This window comes from Silurus aristotelis (genome assembly GCF_946808225.1).
Source record: "Silurus aristotelis genome assembly, chromosome: 10".
NCBI classification, from domain to species: domain Eukaryota; kingdom Metazoa; phylum Chordata; class Actinopteri; order Siluriformes; family Siluridae; genus Silurus; species Silurus aristotelis.
In genome coordinates, this window is record NC_139583.1 from 13,229,729 (window position 1) to 13,251,862 (window position 22,134).

Consider the following 22,134-nt stretch of genomic DNA (forward strand, 5'->3'; position numbering starts at 1 on the left):
TGAGACCCGGGAGCACAGCGCCGCCCGCGGCCCGGCTACGAACCTATATGAGTGGCTGAGTGCGCGAGCCCGAGGCTGCCGGCAGCCACAGCGTCTTTCATTGGAGCTCCGCTGCGAATGTGGATGCTTAAACGGCCGAACCGTAAACAGTGCACGGATTATCCATTCGGGTTTTAATCACAGAAAGACAATTCTATTTATTTCCAGGTAAGTCTCTGGAGCTGCAGCTCGGCGTTACGCGCCCGCTTTTTGAGCTAACCGGGGTTACCATTGGGTCTCGAACAACGGCTAACGCGAGTTAGCCTCAAAGCTAACGACGGTAGCTTGTAAACATGGCAGCTGATTTGAGTTCGGGCACTGATGCTGGCAGGGAATAACCATAGTCTCCTGGCGTTGCATAAATACAAATACTGTATTTCCCTGTATACGGACCAGGTCATGTTTTATTTTTCTTTGGATAATTTAATGGTTTTCTAAGCTCTGCTAGCAAGCTAAAGGAATGCTAAGCTCAGTACGGTTCTGTTTCTGCGGCTAGCTGTCTAGCGAGCTCTCCAGCTCTGCGTTTTCAGAAATAACATGAGTGGTAATAAAGCTGAAATGTCGTTTCAGTGCCAGTGCTAGATTAAGCAGCCGTCTTTGGACCTTTTTGCTTGTTAGCTGTACTGGGAGCCAGTACACGACCCTATGACCCAGAATAATAATGAGGCAGGGGCAGTGTAAGGATGAGTGTATGGGCTGTAATGAAAGCAAATTGGACGTGCAGCTGAGCTGGCTCAAGTTCCTCCTGGATCCTTGCTTTAATGCAGATTGGGGCACGATTTCTGGACGTCTGTAACCTGTTGTTCTGAACAGCCTTTACACGCAGGATCTAGATCACGATGCTTCACTGAATCGAAATATCCGATTCATCTTTATCTGCAGCGGAGGTTTGGAATGTCCACTATTAACAGCATACCGTATTGAAACCCAGCTTCTTCTATGCATGGTGTGCATCTCGGGGTCCATGTTGGACGTGTGATCGATAGTTTTGTTAACCCATCAGCTGCGATTCAATCCGATGCCCTTCTTGGATCCCTGCTGTCCATGGGCTGTATATTGAAGCGATGAATTTGACAGTGTTTAAGCTTTTACAACATACAAATGTCATGTTCATTACACCTCCCCAGGGATAATCAGTGATCCGATGTCGCAGGTATCCATAACGACTGTATACCAGATTAGTTTTGCTGCGACATTTAGGATCTATGGCACCGTTGCGTGTTTATTTTCCTGATCAAAACAGCGACCTGGAAACCAGTTCAGATGCCTTCATCACCAGGGTTAATTTAGTGTCATCGTAGAGTTATTTAAGGTATAAGGCATATATTTAGTAAATGTATGTACACAATGTAGTGTAGTACAGAGTTTGTTACTATGAACCCTGAAAAGTGTTCTTGTGGAAAAACTTAAAAATTAGCAGTGAAAGCAACTCAAGAACTATGAGGCTGGATTTTGACTGATTAATATAAACGGTCTACTGCAATGGCTTACAACTGCAATCTGCATGAACAGTTCTGCTTTTAAGTGAACAGCACACCTCAACAATGATGGGGCTATAATGATAGACACTCGGTGTCCCCCAGATGTGGATGGGGGTTCCCTTTTAAGGCTGGATGCTCTCAAGGTTTCTTCCTCGTTCCATCTCGTAGTTTTACACGAGCTTCCATACATTTATTTTGTTTGTTTACCTTGTCGGGTAAATTTTGAATTGCTTGTAAGGGAATGGAAGAACAGGATATTTAAAAGTGATTAGTCATAAATGATGAGCTCTTCTAATCGGTCTTACTTATAGCTGTTAACTATAGGCAGCAACCAATATCCAGAAATTTTATGTAACTGGACCTTCATGAATTGTAGCAGATGGACCATTAAGGAAACGGCTATTAACTAGGTATTGTCTGTTTCGGTAGCATCTGCTGCCCTCGAAGAGCAAGTGATTGATTTGTATTGATTGTATGATGCAAGCTTTAACCTTGCATATGATAATCACTTAAATGGGATTATTCATGTACTAGACTCAGTGGAGTCATTTTATATTGTGTTGCTCTTTAACCAGTTGATCGGTCTGCCCCTCTGCTTTTTCGCAGCCTCGCTAGCAGCTGCACATGCCGAGCCACACACAGTTGGCAACCCCTCACCAAAATGACAGCTGCTTCTTTTGAGTCTTTTTTACAGCTTCTGTGTCCTGAGTCCTTTTGCTTCTGTGTCTTTCTTGTATTGTTTCCTGCGGTTGCATCTCGGAAGGAGCCGTCCTCTCTCTTTCTCTCACACACAATTTCTAAACAACATTTCTGTTTCTCCCTTGTGTAACAAGTGCACCCGCTGGATAATCACTTGTTAATCGTAATACTAGGTAGCCATCTGTTCAACTGTAACAAAAAAGGACCTTTATATTGTGTAAATCTTAAAGGTGGGAGTTTTTCTGATTAGGTAGAATTTGGTTCTTTTATTTAAGACGTTGCTTCCAGTTGGGGTGCTGATGACGTATTGCCATTGCTGAAGCAAAATTCCTTCAATATAATGTGTATCATTACACTTGGGATTGCTATTAAATTATTTTAGCAAAACAGTGGCTCATAAAACTTCAAAAGTATACTTTTAAATTGAATATATCTTCAAGTGTACCAAGATAAGATATTTCACACTTTTTTTTCTTAAACAAAGGAATTCGGTGTCAAAAAAATAAACACACAATATCCACTATAATATTTTATAATAATGTTTTGTGGTTCTTTTGCACACCATTACTTTGTTTACTTCTAGTTTTTCTTTTTGTGCGTCATAACAGCAATATAACCTGAAATATGACCTGTTCATGGCCTTTACCTGTACGAGGATTAGCCTATATTTCTGAACTGTGACTTTGCCTCGAGCATCCTACAGATTCATGACTTCTACAGAAAGTCATTGAAATCTACATTGAACCGGTTGCGATAACCCGGGTTATCTCCCCTACTGAAAAGGGTTCCTTTTTTTTTTTTTTTTTTTTTATTTTAGCCATTATGTTTTCTCTTAATAGCAAGAATATCATGTCAGTGTGTTCCCTAAAGCCCTTGAAAAATACTGGGACACAATATTTAGGCCACGGATACGCCATACAGTTGAGAATATGATCGTTTTTACATTAAAGCTGTTGCCTGTAAGGTTTATGAATTTCATGCTATTTCTTATTGTGGTGTTCTGTGTCCTTCTTCACTGCACATATTAACGCATGCATTCTGCATGAACATACAAAGAGCCCCAAGTAGTATGGATAAATAGTAATATATTGTACTTGCAAACTACTAAGTGGGTAGTATGCAGTTTGGGAACTGGCCCAAGTATTCATACTTCGGCTTTGTGTTTGTTACAAAAGCATTATGAGAATAAAAAGTCTATTGTGCACATTAATGTTACAGTCATGGTTACTGGGTAAAAGAGCAAGACCTCTTGGTTACTTCACTGTATTCTCACAGCACATTGCTGCGTTACGATCAGGTTGGACTGCCTTTGAGTTAACTTGTTAAACATATAGATGCTTCTTCCTTTGTCTTTTACACTATAAATGTTGGAAAAATTCTTGTAGTTGCCTCACATTTATTTCTATACACCGAGTTAGAGTTGTCTACTCATTTACTCTTATCCAGCTTTCTGCATTTAGTGTACTTCTGGTGCCTTTCTACACACGACAGTCTGCCTCTTTTTGCATTTTGTGATTGATAGGGAGAGTGCGGGTATCCAAATGAGACAAAGGGAGAGAGTTGGATGCACACCCTGTTTGGTCACATGGTACACTGCATTAGTCCTCTGATGGTTTCAGCTGCATGTTACCTTAGCAAACTGAGTGCAGTGCTCTCCACAAATATCGCGTTACCAGGCGGGGCAATAATGGGCCATCTCCATGCAACTGATCTGTTCAAGATGAAGAGGAGGTAATGGCTGGGATGGACTCTGTAATGAACTGTGTAGTAGACAGTGTTCTGCATCATTCGGTTTCAGACAGCAGCTTGTAGTTGTTGTTATGGCTCTAGTCCTACCTGTTACTAAAGCCCTGTCTGTAATGCACAGCGGTGAACTCTGTGAACAAGAATTATATTTCTGCAGTTTCATTTTACTATTGCATTTCCCAAAGTGTAGTTGTATGAGGTTTAAAGTTTTTAAATGATGGTTATTGATAAGTCACTTCTATCCTCTGCAAGCTGCATGCACTGAGCAACAGGTTAAAGATGCATACAGAGTGCAGGAGAGTTTTATGCCACAAGCAGTTTGATCAAGTTCTTAAGGTCAACACAGGAATGCTAACATTTAAGAAGTGGGTTTGTATCTTTTAGTTTGCAAGTTGTAAAAACTATTTTTATTTTTTTTATATTCCCCACATGCATGTGTACTGCATGTTGAGCATCCAGTCACGTCAAAGGTGCTGTCAATTCCAAAAAGCCAATTTCCTGATTCTCAGCAGAAATTTAGGTCAACTTCAAACCTTTTAAGCTGATTCCACACACTGAACAGGAATTACCTTTCAATCTTGGGCAAGCGAAAGGAATTTACCATCTGCAGGTTTTGGTTAGTGATGTGGATATTGACATTTTAAATAGGCTGGTTGAAATTAAATGGATTAGGGTTTAAAATGCATTTGAGGCCCAATGACTAAGCTCATTGTCCATATTGTAATATAGATGCAATATTAATATGCAGAACTCATACTAATCTACCAATTGCTATGACTTTATTAGTTTGGATCTGACTTGGTTGATACAATCACTTGATGCTGAACTCATGCCAGGGCAGAATGTGTAATAAGTCAGTAATATTGTACCAGACCTCCACCACTTGACCCTGTAGTGAGAACACACTCAAGCTATGTAGTACTTAATGCACTTTGTTTTTTGAGTGTACCTGAGTCTGTTTCTGGATGCATTTATGCCAAAAATGTAACACAGTAGTGAAAAATTGTTACTTGTGCCACTGTTGTAAAAAGCTCAAGCCAGTGGAGGTGGTAGCTTAGTGGCTAAGTTATTGGACTGATAGTCATAAGTTCAAATCCTAGCCACACCAAGCTGCCACTCCTGGGCCCCTGAGCAAGGCCCTTAACCCCATAGCTGCTTAGTTGTGTAAATGAGATAAAATGTAAGTCGCTCTGGATAAGAGCATCTGCTGCATGACGTTAATGTAAATTTAGATGTAAATCTTGAATGTAGTCTTTACACCCAGAGGTTAAAAATGACACCATTATAACTTTCCACTTATAAAGAAAGCTAAATGCAGCAAAGGTAGTTGCTTTTAAAAAAAAAAAAAAATCTTTTAAATTATTGTTCATTAAAATGGGAGTGCTTGTAGTATTTTTCATGTGGGTGTATTCTAAAATGTAATAGAAATTAACGTTTAATAGGCCAGTCATGAGGAAGAAAATATCCTCAAAAGGATGCCTGCCTAATGTCTGCCATTAAAGATTTCCTGTTAATCACCTTATGAATAGACTGGTATGAAATGAATAGACTTCACCCTATTTCAGATGAATGGCATTCAGGTAAATAATAATCATGAAGTGTACCTAAATAAACAACAATTAAATAAATGTTAAGGCCCAAATAAACAGTGTTTTGTATTTACAGCTATTGTATTAAATTAACCATCTTCTGCCCTTGCCCAATGAAATGGTATTGCATAGTCAACTGCATAATTCAGTGCAGTGTGCTAATGGAATGGATTCATCCCTCAGTTTAGCAACCAAACAATAAAATATATGTCTTGGCTGAAACGAAGAAAAGCAAGATGTGTATTGTGGACTGAAATTCCAGCCCTACACTGATCTGCATTAAACTTGATCGCAATATTCAGATTATGGTCTGCTTCAATATAATTTTACAGCTAGGGCTGCTGGTATTAATTATTTTAGTAATCAAGTATTCTAATGATTATTCCATCGCTTAATTGAGTAATCGAATAAGAACTACTTTTTCTTTATTAAGAGCAATACTAAAGAGAGAGACTATAAGACAGGTACAAGTACAGGTAGTACTGCTTACGATGGAGATACTTTACGAAGACACCATTGTAAGTAAAAAAAAATATTGTAAGTTGAAGATCTTATCTCTCACAGGGTGAGAGATAAGCTCATCCCAGCTGCACGTCCAAAGTATCGTACATCGCACGCTGTTGCCTGAGCCTGTTCCGCTAAAGTTTAAATATTTGTAAAATTTTGTTGTATTGCTATAGTCATCGTAAGAAGGAAAAATCATAAGTCAAACCATCGTCACTTGGGCACCATCTGTAATTTGTTTTCTTTTTAGAAAAAGTTTTATTTTTATTGCTTAAATTGCATAAAAGAATATAAGTGAAATCTAAGCCAAGTGCATTTAATAGCCATGTTACATCAAAATACAAATACAGTTGCGTTTTAAAAAGTCCCTCTGCAGTGGCCACCTAGAGTAGCTATAAACTATTTGTTTAATGAAACTCAATTATTCTCACTGATGTATTTATTTATATTCTTGGCTCCGGAAAAGCTGCTTGAAAATTTCCACGCACTAAATCCACGTATTTATTGCCAGCGTTAAAATGTGCTTCACTCCCTACTCTACACGGCCACTGCAGAGGGACTTTTTGAATGCACTGTATATGATTAAAAATATTAAAATCAATTTTAAATTACTTTAAAACCAGTATTCACATTGTACAGTGTTTTCTTTGTTTTAGTTTGAAACGATTCGAAACTTTGGAAACTTTCTGCCGTTTTCTTTGGCCAGCATCTTCTGTGTTTACATGTCGGTATATTCTTTTTTGTGAATCTGTCAGTCACCATCTGCTATTACAGTGGCTTTTAATTTGTCCAGATGATGTCATGCAATGTGTGTGTTTTTTTTATATATATATTGTGTGTGTGTGAATATTTTTTATATATATATATATATATATATATATATATATATATATATATATATATATATATATATATATAATATAAAATATTCACACACACACAATGTATAGGCCAGTTTTAAAATATCCAACTGGTAACAATACAAAGCTAATGCTTCGGGGTTTGTTACAAGCTTCCTTTAGTTTAGTATTTTTACTAGTTTTTACAGGTGTACCCGCATAAAATAAAAAAATGCTATATAATTATTTCCAACATTAACCATGCTAATGAGCCTACGCCTCCATGAAAGCTGTGACTATTCTGTACTAGAGTGAGAAAGAGGTGTGCATGACTCGCACCTTTGCATTTGCCCTTTTGTAAAGGTGAAACTTGAAACAGAAACTCTGATCAATTGGTCAGTGACTTTTTAAGAGGGTGTTACAAGTTCTCAGGTTTGTAGAGTCATTGATATTGCTGAAGTGTCATTGTTTGCACCATTTTTGCCTAGTGGATATTTTAGAAAGATGAGAGATTCTGTCTTAAAGCACCAACACATTCATATGCGCCCTTTTTAACAAATGTTTGTTTGGCAGAGTATTTTTAAACCAATGTATGGATTTGATTCTAAGATGCAATAAGATGCAACCAAAGTTTGCAAATAAAATACAAGGCGTTGATGTGTTCTAAAGTGCAGCGACTGAATCATTCAGCGCAAATGTCGAGAGACCAGCTATCTTGTAGCATTTGCTTTTTTTACCACACTGTAATCATCAGCGGCATTAACTTGAGCTCCTCAAGCAGAAAGGTCAAGTCTTGGCAGACTTATGAGTGAGTCTGTGTTTACATTAAGTGCTGTTGGAGTATTTTGGGTGTTGAGACACTTGGATGGTGTGATTATTGATGATTGTGTAGTAGAAGAAAAAAAAAACATTGTCAGCATATAGCAGACTCTGTATCGTAACCTTGAAATTATTTTTACATTTTAGTTCACCAAAGGTTATTGATTTAATATTATGTCCTTGTGGTAAAATGAGCTTTCGTCTTCATGTTTATGTGCTGTTTTTGATTAAATGCTTGATGATAATACGTAGACATTAGTTACTTTCTAGCTGTTTCCTTGTTGTGCCCCCTTCTGTGGGTTTCGGTGTAGTGCTTCTATATTTGAGTGTCTCTTTGTCTGAGGCACAGGGTTAGAGGAGGAGGTGGAGCTGTGTAATTTGACACGAGTCAGGCCCAAAGTACAGCTCAGACACGGTGAGAGAGAGAGAGTGAAACGGGGGAGAGAGGGGGCATTCCAACTCCAGCTTGACATTCGACTCCTCAGCCTACAGACTGCATTGGCGAACGTGCGTGCAGTCTGTACTGTTCTTTCTCTCTGTAACGCTTTGCTGTGATTCTACCCTTGTCCCACAGAGAATAGGCTCGTCTTCCTGTCTCTCATTTGGAGTTCACGCAGGATACTTGGGCCTGCCTGGGAGTGGCCCCTTAGTTTGTTGCTGGAATGTGCCTTTAGACAAGTTGGGAAACTCGCTTTGCTGCTGTTGGTTTTCCTCTCTTCCTCGACTCTCCCTCTCTTTCCCACTCTCCTTGAGCTCCCTTGCAATCGTCTACAAGCCACTTGGGATACATTTTTTTACATTCTCCTTGATGCATTCTTTTGGAGTTCTCCATTACCCTTTAAGCTTTTCCTGTGCTGCCTTTTATGACGATTTTCCCTTTAAGCCACATGTCTACTTTTAAGCAGTCAACAGACAATTTGGATAGCTTGCAGGGTTTTGCGTGCGTTACAGGTAAGTGACCAGGCCTCACCCTCAAGTGTCCAGGGAGTATCTGGCAGTGAACCTGAGAAAGCTAGTGGAGCAGTATTTATTTTTTATTTTTTTATCTGAGCCAGCACCGAGTGAGCATATCGGATATTGGACTGTATTGGGGCCCTCTGTTATGGGCTGTTTTGTTTCTATGGAAAGAGCGCAATGAAGAGTCACTACGATCCCGATGTCTCCCACCGCTAGGCTGCAGCCTGTCTACTCATGGAAGGGGGTGTTCAAGCTCTTCACATGCGTAGCTGCTCGAACAGCCAACAAGCCTAAAGGTAACTGACAAAACCCAGTGCGTTCTAAATGAGTATTCTGTTTTAACTTTTGCTGCCAGACTGCCTGTATGGAATGCTGTCTGTTAAGTCTTTCCTACAGACATCAACCTATAAACCCAAGTCTTGGACTCTATGTTCATATGGTAATGGACTTTCACTAGCAGGCCTAGACTGGGTCTGACCTCTGTGTAAACTCCAGCAATGTAGCCACTGTTTTTGTGTGTGGGTGTTGGTGGTGCTTACGCTAGACTGAGACTTTGAAAGACAAAGCAGGAGCATTTCTTTGCGTGCTGCAATTGAGCTTTTTCCTGGTTTTCTGCCAGATTCTAGTTGTCTATGAAACAGGGTTATTTCTGTGTGTGTGTGTGTGTGTGTGTGTGTGTGTGTGTGTGTGTGTGTGTGTGTGTGTGTGTGTGTGTGTGTGTGTGTGTGTGTGTGTGTGTGTGTGTGTGTGTGTGTGTGTGTGTGTGTGTGTGTGTGTGTGTGTGTCCATAAGAGAGAATGAAAGTCCCCCCCCATCCTTCAGAATTGTCACCCTGTACATGAAAAAAATGACTAGGCCCATGTACTTATAATGTCACACACAATAAGTTATACTCTCATCGGTCTCTCTTGTGGTGGATATTCCTAAGGTTTTCCCATGCAAACACACAACCTATTTCATGTTTGCTATTGTATAGTTTGTGAATTGGAAGGGAAGAAGAGCAAATGAAGAATAATATTTGATTAAATCATTTCATTCTTTAATGTGTGCATTTTTATTTTTAAAATATTTTGTTAGGATGACAAATGTAAGAAAATTGATCAGTGGAAAATTTTAATGTTTAATGTTTATAAATTATTTTTTTCTTATATCAGGCATGCCAATAATTGTGGTGAGCTCTAATTTAATTGTGTACTTTAGTAAGAGTAAGTGTGTTTAGTAGTAAATGGTCTAATGTGACTACAATCAGGGCAGGCTGGAACAAGCCTGACCACCAAGAGAACGCTGATTCACCTACTGTATCGCGTAAATCTCTAAGAATAGGTACACCCCTAATCTCCTGTTTACCCGTTGCTTCCACGTTTCACTGTACACATCTGACAGAGCCTGTGTTCAGTTACTTTTTTATTAATTTCAACCTTTTTATATATTGAGATTGGATTGCTGAAAGTGAACTAAAATCAAAAGTAACACAAGGATTCATGTTATCATGTTCTGGTTATGCCTCATTTCTGTGTAATAAAACAAATGTAAAATAATTTTACCATTATTTTAATGTTAGTATTGGGGAAAGCTTCAAAGTGACAAACACAAATAAAGGTCTACGCTATTTGTGTCCATATATGATTGTCTTTTTGTATACTGGTAAAATTGACAATCACCCTCAAAACCTCAACATTAGGAGAAAAGTTGAATTAGTTCTGTATTAATATTTTATATTATATATTGTGTCTGATTGAATTTGTATTTCCTGGATCTTTTGGTTAATTTCAGTTTTTTCATTAGTTAACTTAACAAAAATATGTTAATGTTTTCTTCAGTGCTTTTGATCTGTATATTATACTATATGTATGTGTATGTATATTCCATATTGCACTCTGGATATTGTCTTTGTGTGTGTGTGTGTGTGTGTGTGTGTGTGTGTGTGAGGGAGGGTGAGAAATACCAAAGTTTAGTTTAATTTTAACATGTTTGGAGGATAGGTTATGTTTACTTGTCAGTGCAAGTCTCTTTGCTTGTAACCGGTCATACTCAAGGCTTATTGTAATATGGTTTCATCTTTCAAGTAAAGCCTGTTTGGTTGAATAGAAAAGGTATCTTGACTAATGGCAGGTGAGCACAAGGGTCACTCAACAGAGTTCAGGCAGTTGGTTTCATTATTATTCTTCTCTTTTTCTTTGCAGAGGTCCACACATTTCAAGAGAAGAAAATAGCCTTACTGGGAAATCATATGGACGAAGGTAGGTTCTTAATATACTTTTGCTGAATCATTAGATTTTAAAGAATGTTTTAGCTTAAATCTATATAGTAGAAAACTCTGGAAATTGCTACACTTGGTGAAATTTGTGGTGATTGAGAAGGAGTGGGCCAGATAATTGAAGAGTGTGTCCTTCACTGTCACTTGGCCCTGTAATCTCCCTCCATCACCATCTGGAGAAGCAGGGCAGGTCTGTGCCATCCAGCCCTCATGCCCCGTGTCCCACTGTTGGTCCTTGCAGCATTGGGAGTGGTGATGCAGTGTGTTGTTCCAGCCTGCCCTCAACACACACCACACCACCAGTTCCCCCTCTCTTATCTCTCTTTTAAACCCAATGTTCAGTACTGGTGCTGCTAAAAGACTGTCTGAACGTGTCAGACTTGTGTGCTGACAAAGAAACCTGCAACACTGTAGTGTAATAAGAGCAGGGCCATCACAGAAAAGCCATTTAAATATCCGTTCCCCAAATAAGACTTCTACCAATTAACAAGAATTATTGATCTTTACACATAAAGGATTGCCCTCAGCAGCAGTGATGGGAACCAGCTCTTTTTAAAGCATCTAAAATTATCACACAAGGTGGATATGAAGTGGTTGCCTTATGCCTTGGAGATTACGTGTGTGTGTGTGTGTGTGTGTGTGTGTGTGTGTGTGTGTGTGTGTGTGTGTGTGTGTGTGTGTGTGTGTGTGTGTGTGTGTGTGTGTGTGTGTGTGTGTGATATATATATATATATATATATATATATATAGCAGCTCTAAGTATTTCTTGGTTTCTGCTGTGATTCATGCTTGCTGTATGCTTTCCCCACCCCATAACCGCAACAGGCTTTTGTGGCGTTACTGTAGTTTATAGCTCGGGGACATGCATGCGAGATGTTATCAGGAAAAATAAAACTGATTTTAACACATACTTTTATTTACTTGTAGGGGTGTACTGGAAAAAAAAATCGTTATAATGGTATTAAAGCAGAGTTACATAAAATCCAGCATGTACCAGCACATAAATGAGACAATTATAGGCATAACAGTTGTGTAAAAATTTAATCTTGCTTCAACCAATCTGTCTATTCTATAAAATAATGAAACAACTTTACTGCATTGTTTTACTATTACTTCTGCCCCTCCTAGATATAAAAGCAGACTTATTATTACTTAGCTTATTTGGTTAGTGCTAGTTAGAATGCTGCTCTTATCACTATTTAATATACTGGCAAAAACTGCACGACATCGCTCAGCAGATTTTGTTTGTTTTTCCTCTTTCTCCTCATCGCCTTTCCGCATTTTCTTTTGCATTGTCTAGTCTGCATGCTTCAACAAACACAGGAAGTCAATATTCTGAACTTGGCAGACTGAACTATTCAGAAGTAGGGTCTTTGAAGAGGTAGTATGAAGGAGCATGCCGTCTGGAAACTTCCCAACCGCCAGTTCATCATAGTTTAGTTGTGTTGTCAACATGGACAAACTTGAAAGACCAGACATGGAAACAGAATGTCTGTCTTTGCGTTCATGACCGTTGGCTCTTGACAGGCATGTTTCTGATTTTCAATTTCAAGTTATGCTGAGATTTTGCTAATTCTGTTGATTGCTACCATTTCTGGAAATATTTAGCTTTGTTGAATGTTAATAAAGTGTTTATCTTCTACAGTTTCTTTGTTACTATAGAGTAGACAAATCAATGCAACACCACAGACCACACGTTACCAAATTAACCTCATACCTTAATGAGCAAACCCATAGAATTGACCTCATCTGGTAAAGTTGTTGGCCAGAACACATGGTCACGTTTGATATGTAGAATGCTCAGGTGACATACAGTACAGCCAACTGAGCTTCTCAAGGAGCAAAGTACTTTGTGCTCTTTGTTAACCTGTGTTTGTTTGATCTCTGCCCTATGAGGACTAATGGACAAACTCTGCAGTCTAGGGTTTTTCAGTCGAGGAATAGAAAAATAGTTTAAGTATACATATGATCAGTATAGTTTGGGTGATCGAACAGTCCTCATGATATTACTGGTATGAATTTAAAGATGATTTAATAATTTTGCCATGTCACAATACATGGACCCAATCATGTCATTAGTGTTTGTCAGTCAAGAAAAAAAAAAACATGACTGAGTGCAGGAAGAAAGTTTATTGTTGACCCTGGTAACAGATTAGGACTTAAATGAAAAGCTGTTGGCTCGAATGCAGCGATTGAGTAAATCTGGCACACAGGTGCACTGACATGTCAACATGCAGTCTACCACACAGGTTGTTGTTCATATCTTTTGCTTCATGCATTAAAATAAAAAAATTATACCTCTACTTTAAAATATAAAAAGGTTTAGTGTGTTAAACATTTTGTATATAATAGCTCACAGTAGAAAGTATAATAATCAGTTTTGACCTATTCATACTTTGTTTTAATAGGCTGTAATAAAATGTAATAACTCTGTAATAAACTGTCTCCACATGATAAAAAAATCCTGCAGACAGCTGTAAATTAATAGCTAATAATAAATGTAAACTTCGTTAATTTATTTTTAAGTGCGTTTTGAGTCCCACATAGTAATATCTGGATATTAATTTATAATGCACCATAATTGTGGAATATTATATCATGATGTACAGAATATTATACTATATGAGGTATTATACGGACTGTTAAAAAAAATAATAATTCTGATTTCCAGAATTATGACTTTAAACACAAGTTAAACAAAAATTCTATAATACATGAATGAAAAAAAAAGACTACTGTACCCTGAAACATGTTGAAATATTTATCTTTTTAGCCTTCCTACTAGAAGTTTGTGGTTGGAGCTGCATTTTTGTTACTCCTGTAAGATTACATTTGGACTCCACGTTTCAGAACTGAGTGGTGTGGATGAGGCGAAGTAAACAGTGTGGATGGATTACACCAGAGGATCGGCTGGTTAGATCGATAATGAGCACAATGGCATCGATCGAGCTTGGAGCTATTGTCTGAGGCGAAGTGTACAGTTGAGTTTATGAGCGAGTAAAAGAGAATGTACTTCTGGAATCCTGGAACTTCTAGCAGCAGGTAGTGGAATGGCATTGTTAAAATTGTAGGAAGCAGTTTAAAGCAAACTGAAATCAGACTTGCATGTCAATGAATGTGCTGGATTTTTCTTTTAATTCCTCTTGGCCCAGATACAGAACGAAAATGTGCACCAAGACCTCACATGCTTGCAGAAACACAGACTCGGAAATCTAAACCAAGTCTCAGTCATTAGTTCTGTGTAAAGCTTGCAAATGATTTTCACCCCAGTTTTAAAGCGCTAGATTACATTGTTTATAAATGTTAATTTAAAAATGTTACCTCATCTTTATTTTATAACTGTGTCTCGTTTATGATGGTAGCAGCATTTCAGGAAGAGTAAGTGTGCTTCATGCAAAGCATTCACTTCTGTTTGGTGTTAATATCCATATAGAATAACTGACAATTTTATTCAGATCAGTTATACAAGTTCAGTTTGACACTGTTTTAGTTGTTCATGGTTTTGGTGGTTGGCTGCTGCTTCTATTCTTTAGTTTGTTTATAAGCATGTCCTAAGAACAAGGTTAGAGCTGCATGTATATTGGCACAAAAACACAGCAGTAGCAGCTACCTTACAGCTAGCATATAACCCAATGTAACTGCTACACTGCTAATCAGGGATACAAACTGGACATGGTTTTAGCTCTGAAATTAAAATATGACCAAGGAGAATGGACTGTATTGATGAATCTTTATGTAAAAGGTACACCCTTGACATTCATGGCTGTTTCCTTCCTAAACGTAATGTAGTTGTACCAATGCGGGGTCAGTTAGAGACCACACAGCTCACAGGCTTAAGTCTTACATTTTAAGTCTTCTTGTTCCCCACCCCCAGATCTTGCCTGAGATGTAATTGGTGTTTATATATATATATATATATATAAATTAATTAATATTTATATAAATAATTACTTTTGCTTGATTTGTAGCTACATTTATTAATATAGCTCCAGTTCAAATCAATTTCAGACATCAGCTAGATCATGGCTAGATATCTTTGCGATGATTGGAATAGGGACTTGCCTTACCGTCTGGTGTGATACTTAAAATCACACAAGCTTGTAAAGTAGAATTTCCATGTGCAAATTCTGTTTAAATATTTTTTATACTAAACCTATTAAAAGGGAGCTTTCGTATTGGACTCGAATATCCACGCCTATTATTTGGTTAATAAACAATATTAGAGTACAGCAAAAAACACAATGATCCTCAATGTGTGTATAGGTTGTAATCATGTTTAAACTAGCTTTGTCATACAGACTTTCATTAGTGCTGCTGAAGTGGCTTCCTCAGGGGATACAAGATTTCCTGTGCTGTGTGATGGGCTGCAGACTTTCCACTTGCACAGCAGTTTAGTTCAGCACTTTCCTGGAATAAAGGGTGTGACGGGGACTTCTGGGTCTCAGGCAGCTGTTTTTATTACAAAAGAACAAGGAATGCCGCAGGACCAAAACTCGATTTGGATTTACCAAAAAAAAAATGGTAATTGCTTAATTCATTGTCCATATACATTCAAACAAAATAAAAGCAGAAAACGATATACAAATAATCATAAATTAAGATTTTAGACCTTTTCACTCTTTGCATGAGTCTTTTTTTTTTTTTTCTTGAATCCAGTGAGTGTCTGTTCAAAATTTGTACAAAAGCAAAAACAAGAACACCAGCAGCGCAATGTCTGAGCTTTCAGCCTCAATATACTCCCCAGCCTACCATATAAAGAGATGTTTGTAACATTCTTAGAACTAGTGTTACCAGAAATTGAGCTCACAATTCAAACCTTGATGAACCTAGACTGCATCTACTACTTGGTGGAGGCAATGCAATTTTTTAAAATCGAATCACAAACCTTACTATAAAAACCCAGCAGACACTATACATGTAATAGTGTGGTTTGAGAAAAATATGGTAATTGCTAATCATTTGTATCCTGATCAATTTGCAGGCTGCACGTGGCTCAGGAAGAGGCATAACAATAAACTTTAGTACAATACGCTTGGGACCGGATATGATTCCCAGACACACTTCTATGGTGGAGGAGAAAAACAATTAATTTGCAGAAGTGATCACATGGCCCTCATTCCTATGCATAGTATGAACACCTCATATTAATCCAGGCTAATAGTTTCAACCCATTTGCTTTGATGAGGATATGCTAACTAACAAGGATAACTTGTGCTTGATCATTATTAGCTTGTGTGCCAATAGGATGCATGTTGTCCGAACCTGTGCTGAGAACCTTTGAAATGTTTTCAATCTTTGATTTTCCCACTTTAAAATTAACTGATAAAATGTGGGAGATTGTATGGGTAAGAGTGATCTGAAGAATAAAAGTATGAAATTGCTTTTCCATTGGGATATGAAGAAGTATTTTACCAGTATGATTATTCAGTCAGGATTATACTGTTTACAACCTTGGTTTTTTTTTGGGTTTTTCTGCTGGTCATTTTATAGTATGTAAAAGACTGCGTTATTTTTCCAGATGCAGTCTGTAAAAATGCTGACATGACTGATTAAGACATGAGTAAAAATCAAGGAATATACCGGTTAGAAGAGCAAGAACATTTTGGACATGGACAAATTGTCAGATTTGCCATTTAAAAAAAATGGAAAACATTTCTGACAGTTTTCCAATACTTTGACTGGGGCATTTTCATGTTTAGTTTTTCAAGAATGTTGATGGTTTAAATGTCCTTAATGTCTGTAAACTTCAGAAATTTGCACAGAAATCCTCAGTCTGTAAAGTACAAATGGAAAATGACTGCGATAATTTGATTGCAGAAAGGAAATGGCTCTAGCAAGAAAAATAATTCCAGTCGAAAATAATCTGGTTTTGATTTGTGCAGTAATTCAGACCCTTCCAAAAAGGAGACCAGACTGCGCGCACACATTTTTGTCGTACTTTATTTCACTGTTGAAGTAGCAGTGACTCTGCAGAAATTGTTTGATCACTGGATTGTTTGGCTTGCAGACATCATAGTTGCATCATCTTCTGTAGTGTTAACATCTTACAACAACTCCGTCACCAAGCTTGTTTTTCCTCACTACCAGGATCGCTAAGCTAGACTTTAACAGTGCACACTCCACTCACTCGCATTTTTTTCTTTCTTTTTTTTTCTTCCTGCTACACCAAGGAGGTGGACTTTGCTTATCAGCAGTGTCTGGCAGTGTCATTTAATAGAAGGTGGACACACTGTACTGTACTTAGAATTCCAGCAGCACCTCTCATGCCAGTAGCTCTTCACATGTCTTGCACACATTGAGGTGATGTGTTTTGGTGGGCTTTTGGACTGGGGTGGTGAGATGAGAACTGTATGTCCAGTTTGAAAAGAGCTACTCATAGCAAACCATTCATGACATCACTTGCAGAATAAACACACTCTTTAAAACAGAACCATGAAGGTCATGTGTAGCCAGGACTTACCATTTAGCCCCGAAGTCTTTAGGTTGTGCATTTAGGCCTGGCTAAAGGCCTCTTGTGCTCTGTGCTAATTTTGGTAAGGGATTGAGCATGTTTGTGAGGGGGATAAAAATACACAGGCTTTTATCACAGCAGATATGTTTACAAGCTGCCTGTAATTCATGTACATAAACACATGCAACCCTTCACATGGAAACTCCTGTCTGATTTTCAACAATATCAGCAGCTTATTCTGTTTGGCACGTTAGTGTTGTTTTCAATAATGGATTGTTAGAGACTGGTGCCCAAAAAGAGAGCAAGATGTGTCGTCGTCCCCCCCCCCAATCATGTTGTGCTCCTATAAACTGGGTTTTTGCTAGAGGCAGATGCATTTAGATTACATAAAGCAGCACAGTATGAGCACAGGATCACGCCCTGCTTCTGCCATGCAGCAGTGAAAAATCCAGCCGTGATCTCGGCCTGCTCTCCATACACACCACAGCCTGTTGCCATAGGAACGCTCTTTCAGCAGGCATGCGCTGTGGAGGCCGCCCATGTCCGTGCTCTTTATTTCTGCCTTTTACACGTGTAGAAATTGTTCGTTCCAAAAATAGATGCCTCAAGCACTTCCCTAAAGTCTATGTCTGACTTGATCATTGCAAAAAGGCCACAATATCGGGGAACTGCTGAGTGGATTAGACAAACGGCTATGCGTTGTATAGGCAAAAAAAATAGCTTTGCTGTGCTCCCCCAAATCTGTGGTGTAGCGACGGAAAACGGTCCATTCAAAGTCAGGATTTAACATCTGTTTCTAGATTCATCAGGAGAAATGTGACCGTGTAATTGAAATCCCAATCTGTGTGCTGCACATGCGTTAATCACATTTTATTCGTTTTGCTGTTATACTGGTTTTCTCTTTCGGGTGTTTAAATTATACTCTGCCCTATATCTTTTTCTTACTGTCGTTATTTCTACCTGTTCATTCTTTAGAAATGAGTCGCCAGACTGCCACCGCGCTGCCCACAGGAACCTCAAAGTGCGCCCCCTCCCAGCGTGTGAACACCACAGCCTCTAACAGTGACCTAGCCAGCCTGTTCGAGTGCCCGGTGTGTTTTGACTATGTGCTGCCTCCAATCCTGCAATGCCAGAGTGGCCACCTGGTGTGCAGCAACTGCCGGCCCAAGCTGACATGCTGTCCGACATGCCGTGGCCCTTTGGGCTCCATCCGTAACCTGGCCATGGAAAAGGTAGCCAACTCGGTGCTGTTCCCATGCAAGTACGCCTCGTCGGGCTGCGAAGTGACGCTGCCGCACACAGACAAAGCCGAGCACGAAGAGCTGTGCGAGTTCCGGCCGTATTCGTGCCCATGTCCGGGTGCGTCGTGCAAATGGCAGGGCTCACTGGACGCAGTCATGCCGCACCTGCTGCACCAACACAAGTCCATAACCACACTACAGGGCGAGGACATCGTCTTCCTGGCCACGGACATCAACCTGCCCGGTGCTGTCGACTGGGTAATGATGCAGTCCTGCTTCGGTTTCCACTTCATGCTGGTGCTGGAGAAGCAGGAGAAGTATGATGGGCACCAGCAGTTCTTTGCCATCGTGCAGCTGATCGGCACACGCAAGCAGGCGGAGAACTTCGCCTACCGGCTGGAGCTGAATGGCCATCGGCGGCGCCTCACCTGGGAAGCCACGCCGCGGTCCATTCATGAGGGCATTGCCACAGCCATCATGAACAGTGACTGTCTAGTGTTTGACACCTCCATCGCCCAGCTGTTTGCTGAAAATGGCAACCTGGGAATCAATGTCACCATTTCCATGTGCTGAGGACTGTCGTATACACACACACAAACACATAGGCAAACACTTAAACATTTCACAACAACTACAAGACACCCAGAGGTGTACATTGAGCAGGGGGTGGGGTATCTAACCTAGGGAGCTTCTTGCTGTTGTATGTTCCAAGTACTCAACAGAACTGAGCTTTACCAACGCTTGGCACATCCAGCAACTGGACATTTTCCCGGATTCTCAATTTTATGCTACAATAATATAATAAGTTAAATAATTACACTAATGTATTCTACATTTTTGAGAGCAAACTGCCCACAAAGATGAGCCTTGTGAAGTGGACTTTCTAACACATGGCTTGTTTGTGAAGATGGGTGAAGGAATGGCACAGTAGAATTGACAGATAGGGTGAACGCTTAAAGATGAACTAGAATTGTCCAGATATATTGTTTTTTTTTTTGTTGTTGTTGTTTTTTTTTACTTTTACTTTCCCCGACAGATAGCATTGTTAATTCAAATGAAACACTAACCTTTTTTAAGCTGAATTTCTGCAGTTTTAGGTTTTAATCAAGCATTGTTTGGTTTTGTCTGATCCTCCTCTCCCCTTTAAAAAAAAACAAAACAAAAAAACAAAACAAAAAAAAAAAAGAGAGATTTGCATGACCACTGGCTGTGGTTTGGTGTGTCCAGATTTCATCTGAAATTTTAGTAGTTTCTGCCTGATTGTAGAATTTCTACCAGGGTTTTCCTTTTGATGAAGGAAAGAGAGGGTTCATGAGAAAATTCTGTATGAACTTGATGTGAGCACATCAGATTTGATGCCCTCAAAGCCACTTTTTTCCCCTCTTAAATGTTTAGCTTTTCCCTATGATAGCCTACCTTTTTGGACCAGGTGCTATAAACAGCAGTCTTGCGCCTGTGAATGTTGTCATTTGAATGGATTGTGCATTTGTTTTGACAGGTGAATACATGCTTGTCTCAGTCATGTGGAAATGGTGATCTCTTCATGCTGGAGGCAAGGCTCTCCTGAATATTAGACTAGAAGTGAGCACAATTTCTACCGTTATTAATGAGATTATCATTTTGTAACGACTTCAGAAAAAGGAATGAAAAGGCTGTTACATTGTTGCTAATCTTCAGTGTTTGTATATAGTGTTGCTCTTCAGAAGACCTCATGTCTTTTTGTTCTCTTTTTGTAAGTAAGATTTTTTTTGTTTTGTATGTGTCTGTTTTTGTGAGGATTGGGGAAAAAAAACGCCAAAACATCTGTGGATTACATTGTACTGTTGCTGGTCCTGGTCTGTTTTTATTTGTTTTAATGTTTGTTTTTTGTTTGTTTGTTTTTGGTCTATTTTGCCATTAAATAAATCTATCTTTTTCATACCTTTTTGTTGGAGTTTCTTCCATGTCTATGTGGGATTTTTCCAGGTCCTTAAAACAGGCATGTAGATGTTTTGGCTAAAATTGAACCAAAAAAAAAAAAAAACCCTAAATGTTCATTAAAATGGGAGTGTGTTTGTGCATGTATGCATGCAGGACCTGTGATGGACTGGTCAAATACACAAGTTCTATTAGTTGATTCATTGTATAATGGAATGTGATGTGAAAATTGGAAATGGTGACTTTAAGGGTGTGACCGCGTTTCAAGAGGTGGTGGTCAGTTTAGGTCAGTAATTCAGTGCTGGTTAGTGTGGCGAATGTTGCCAAGTAATTGATTTTCAGCCAGGTTATGTGAAATTAATGTGCATCCCAAAATTCTAGTTTTCTAGTTATTTCTACTCTGGGAATGAGGAGTAGAAATAACTGACTGCATAAGCACACCTAAACATAATAGAAAGCGGAAAATTATAATGCATTAATTAATACGGTGATTTGGTAGAGTCGTTGGAACATTTTAAGCATGTTATGTATAAGTGCAGTAATGTTAGGTCAGTTAACTGAAGTGGCATTAAACTGATGCTTCAGTGAGCAAAGGGGGTTATATTTGGTAACTATGCTTGTTCTTCATTCCTCTTGTCCTTATTACAATTTCTTGCATTCTTTTGCCTTTAATTAGAACCGAGAATGATTGGAGACTGCTCTACCTGCTGTCTGTGGCGCTTCCTGTAGGGTCTTGTATCTAGTGAGTAGTGTATGAACTCTCATACATTTGACCAGCATAAAGGCAGAATGTCCACTACTTCTAGAATGAGGTATTGGTATAAAGAAAAAGTTTATGAACTTTAGTTTAACACCACATTGCTGTTATATTGAGGGGAAGTACCGTGGCTGTGTGTTTGTGTTAAACTATTTCATCTCTAATTTTACATACTCTCCAGTTATTTGTGTTTACTGCTCTTTGTATTGTTTGACGGAAAGGATTCATGACCAGCCGAATTCATTTGACAATTATAGATGACAGACTGGAGAAACATGGCTATAAAAGCAGCTCTCTCCTACATGAGGAAGAGGAACGTATGAAGAATGAAGGTAACAACTTCTTTTACATTTCCTATGCAGTCAGTCTAGACTAAACTCAAAGCTGCATCAGCAGCATATTAACCAATCAAGGCAAATGATAGTATTCACAGATTTTATTATTTTCCATATTCCCAATGATTGTAATACATTTTTAATTGTCACCATTATACTTTTCAAATGTAAAATATTTGTAATAACCAAGCTACTGGACATCACATTTCTCTAGATCAGAAATTAGAACGAGTTCAGTGAATTGTTCCCTCAAACGTAGCAGAGGATCCTTTATTAGTAACAGACGCACTCTAACACAATAACAAAATTTGTATGGATTCAGCAATCTTTTTTTTTTTTTGTATACAATTGTGTTTAATTATAGTCATCCTCAAAATAACAGTGACTTTGCAAGCGTTTGGTGCCAAATTATTAGAAAAGACAGGTGACTATAACAATCTGGTAAACATATTTTTCTATTAGAATAGATGGGATTATTACATACTGTTTATAATCAAATTGGC

The 22,134-nt window shown here is 38.7% G+C and overlaps 2 protein-coding genes across 7 annotated transcripts in view; one reads left to right on the forward strand and one right to left on the reverse strand.

Moving 5' to 3' along the window:
• Window positions 1-20,542, forward strand: siah1 (siah E3 ubiquitin protein ligase 1). Of its 5 annotated transcripts, none has more exons than XM_083552134.1 (4): window positions 29-207; window positions 8,890-8,969; window positions 10,857-10,913; window positions 18,357-20,542. In XM_083552134.1, the coding sequence occupies exons 3-4, from the start codon at window positions 10,904-10,906 to the stop codon at window positions 19,193-19,195; spliced, it is 849 nt and encodes a 282-aa protein (XP_083408260.1). In that variant the 5' UTR covers window positions 29-207; window positions 8,890-8,969; window positions 10,857-10,903; the 3' UTR covers window positions 19,196-20,542. The 5 variants fall into 5 exon arrangements, with proteins under 5 accessions (XP_083408257.1, XP_083408260.1, XP_083408256.1 ...); XM_083552130.1 differs by lacking the exon at window positions 29-207 and adding an exon at window positions 7,930-8,667 and having other exon boundaries at window positions 8,772-8,969; XM_083552131.1 differs by lacking the exon at window positions 8,890-8,969 and having other exon boundaries at window positions 1-207.
• The window catches only part of lonp2 (lon peptidase 2, peroxisomal), a 22,594-nt gene continuing 20,065 nt past the window's right edge, over window positions 19,606-22,134 (reverse strand). Inside the window, exons 16-17 of one of the 2 annotated variants that reach the window (XM_083552045.1) lie at window positions 21,244-22,133; window positions 19,606-20,617 (exon numbers count right to left, since the gene is read on the reverse strand). The gene's annotated coding sequence lies outside the window, so the exon portion shown is untranslated. Of the gene's footprint in view, window position 22,134 lies in introns of both variants that reach the window. The other variant, XM_083552044.1, reaches the window with a different exon arrangement.

What these genes read in the sequence shown, in the direction of transcription:
- siah1 (XM_083552130.1), top strand. Translation starts at nt 8,873, where the DNA reads ATGTCTCCCACCGCTAGGCTGCAGCCTGTCTACTCATGGAAGGGGGTG. An exon ending in AACAGCCAACAAGCCTAAAG is followed by an intron (nt 8,970 to 10,856) that starts GTAACTGACAAA and finishes TTTTCTTTGCAG; the next exon opens with AGGTCCACACATTTCAAGAG. An exon ending in GGGAAATCATATGGACGAAG is followed by an intron (nt 10,914 to 18,356) that starts GTAGGTTCTTAA and finishes TTCATTCTTTAG; the next exon opens with AAATGAGTCGCCAGACTGCC.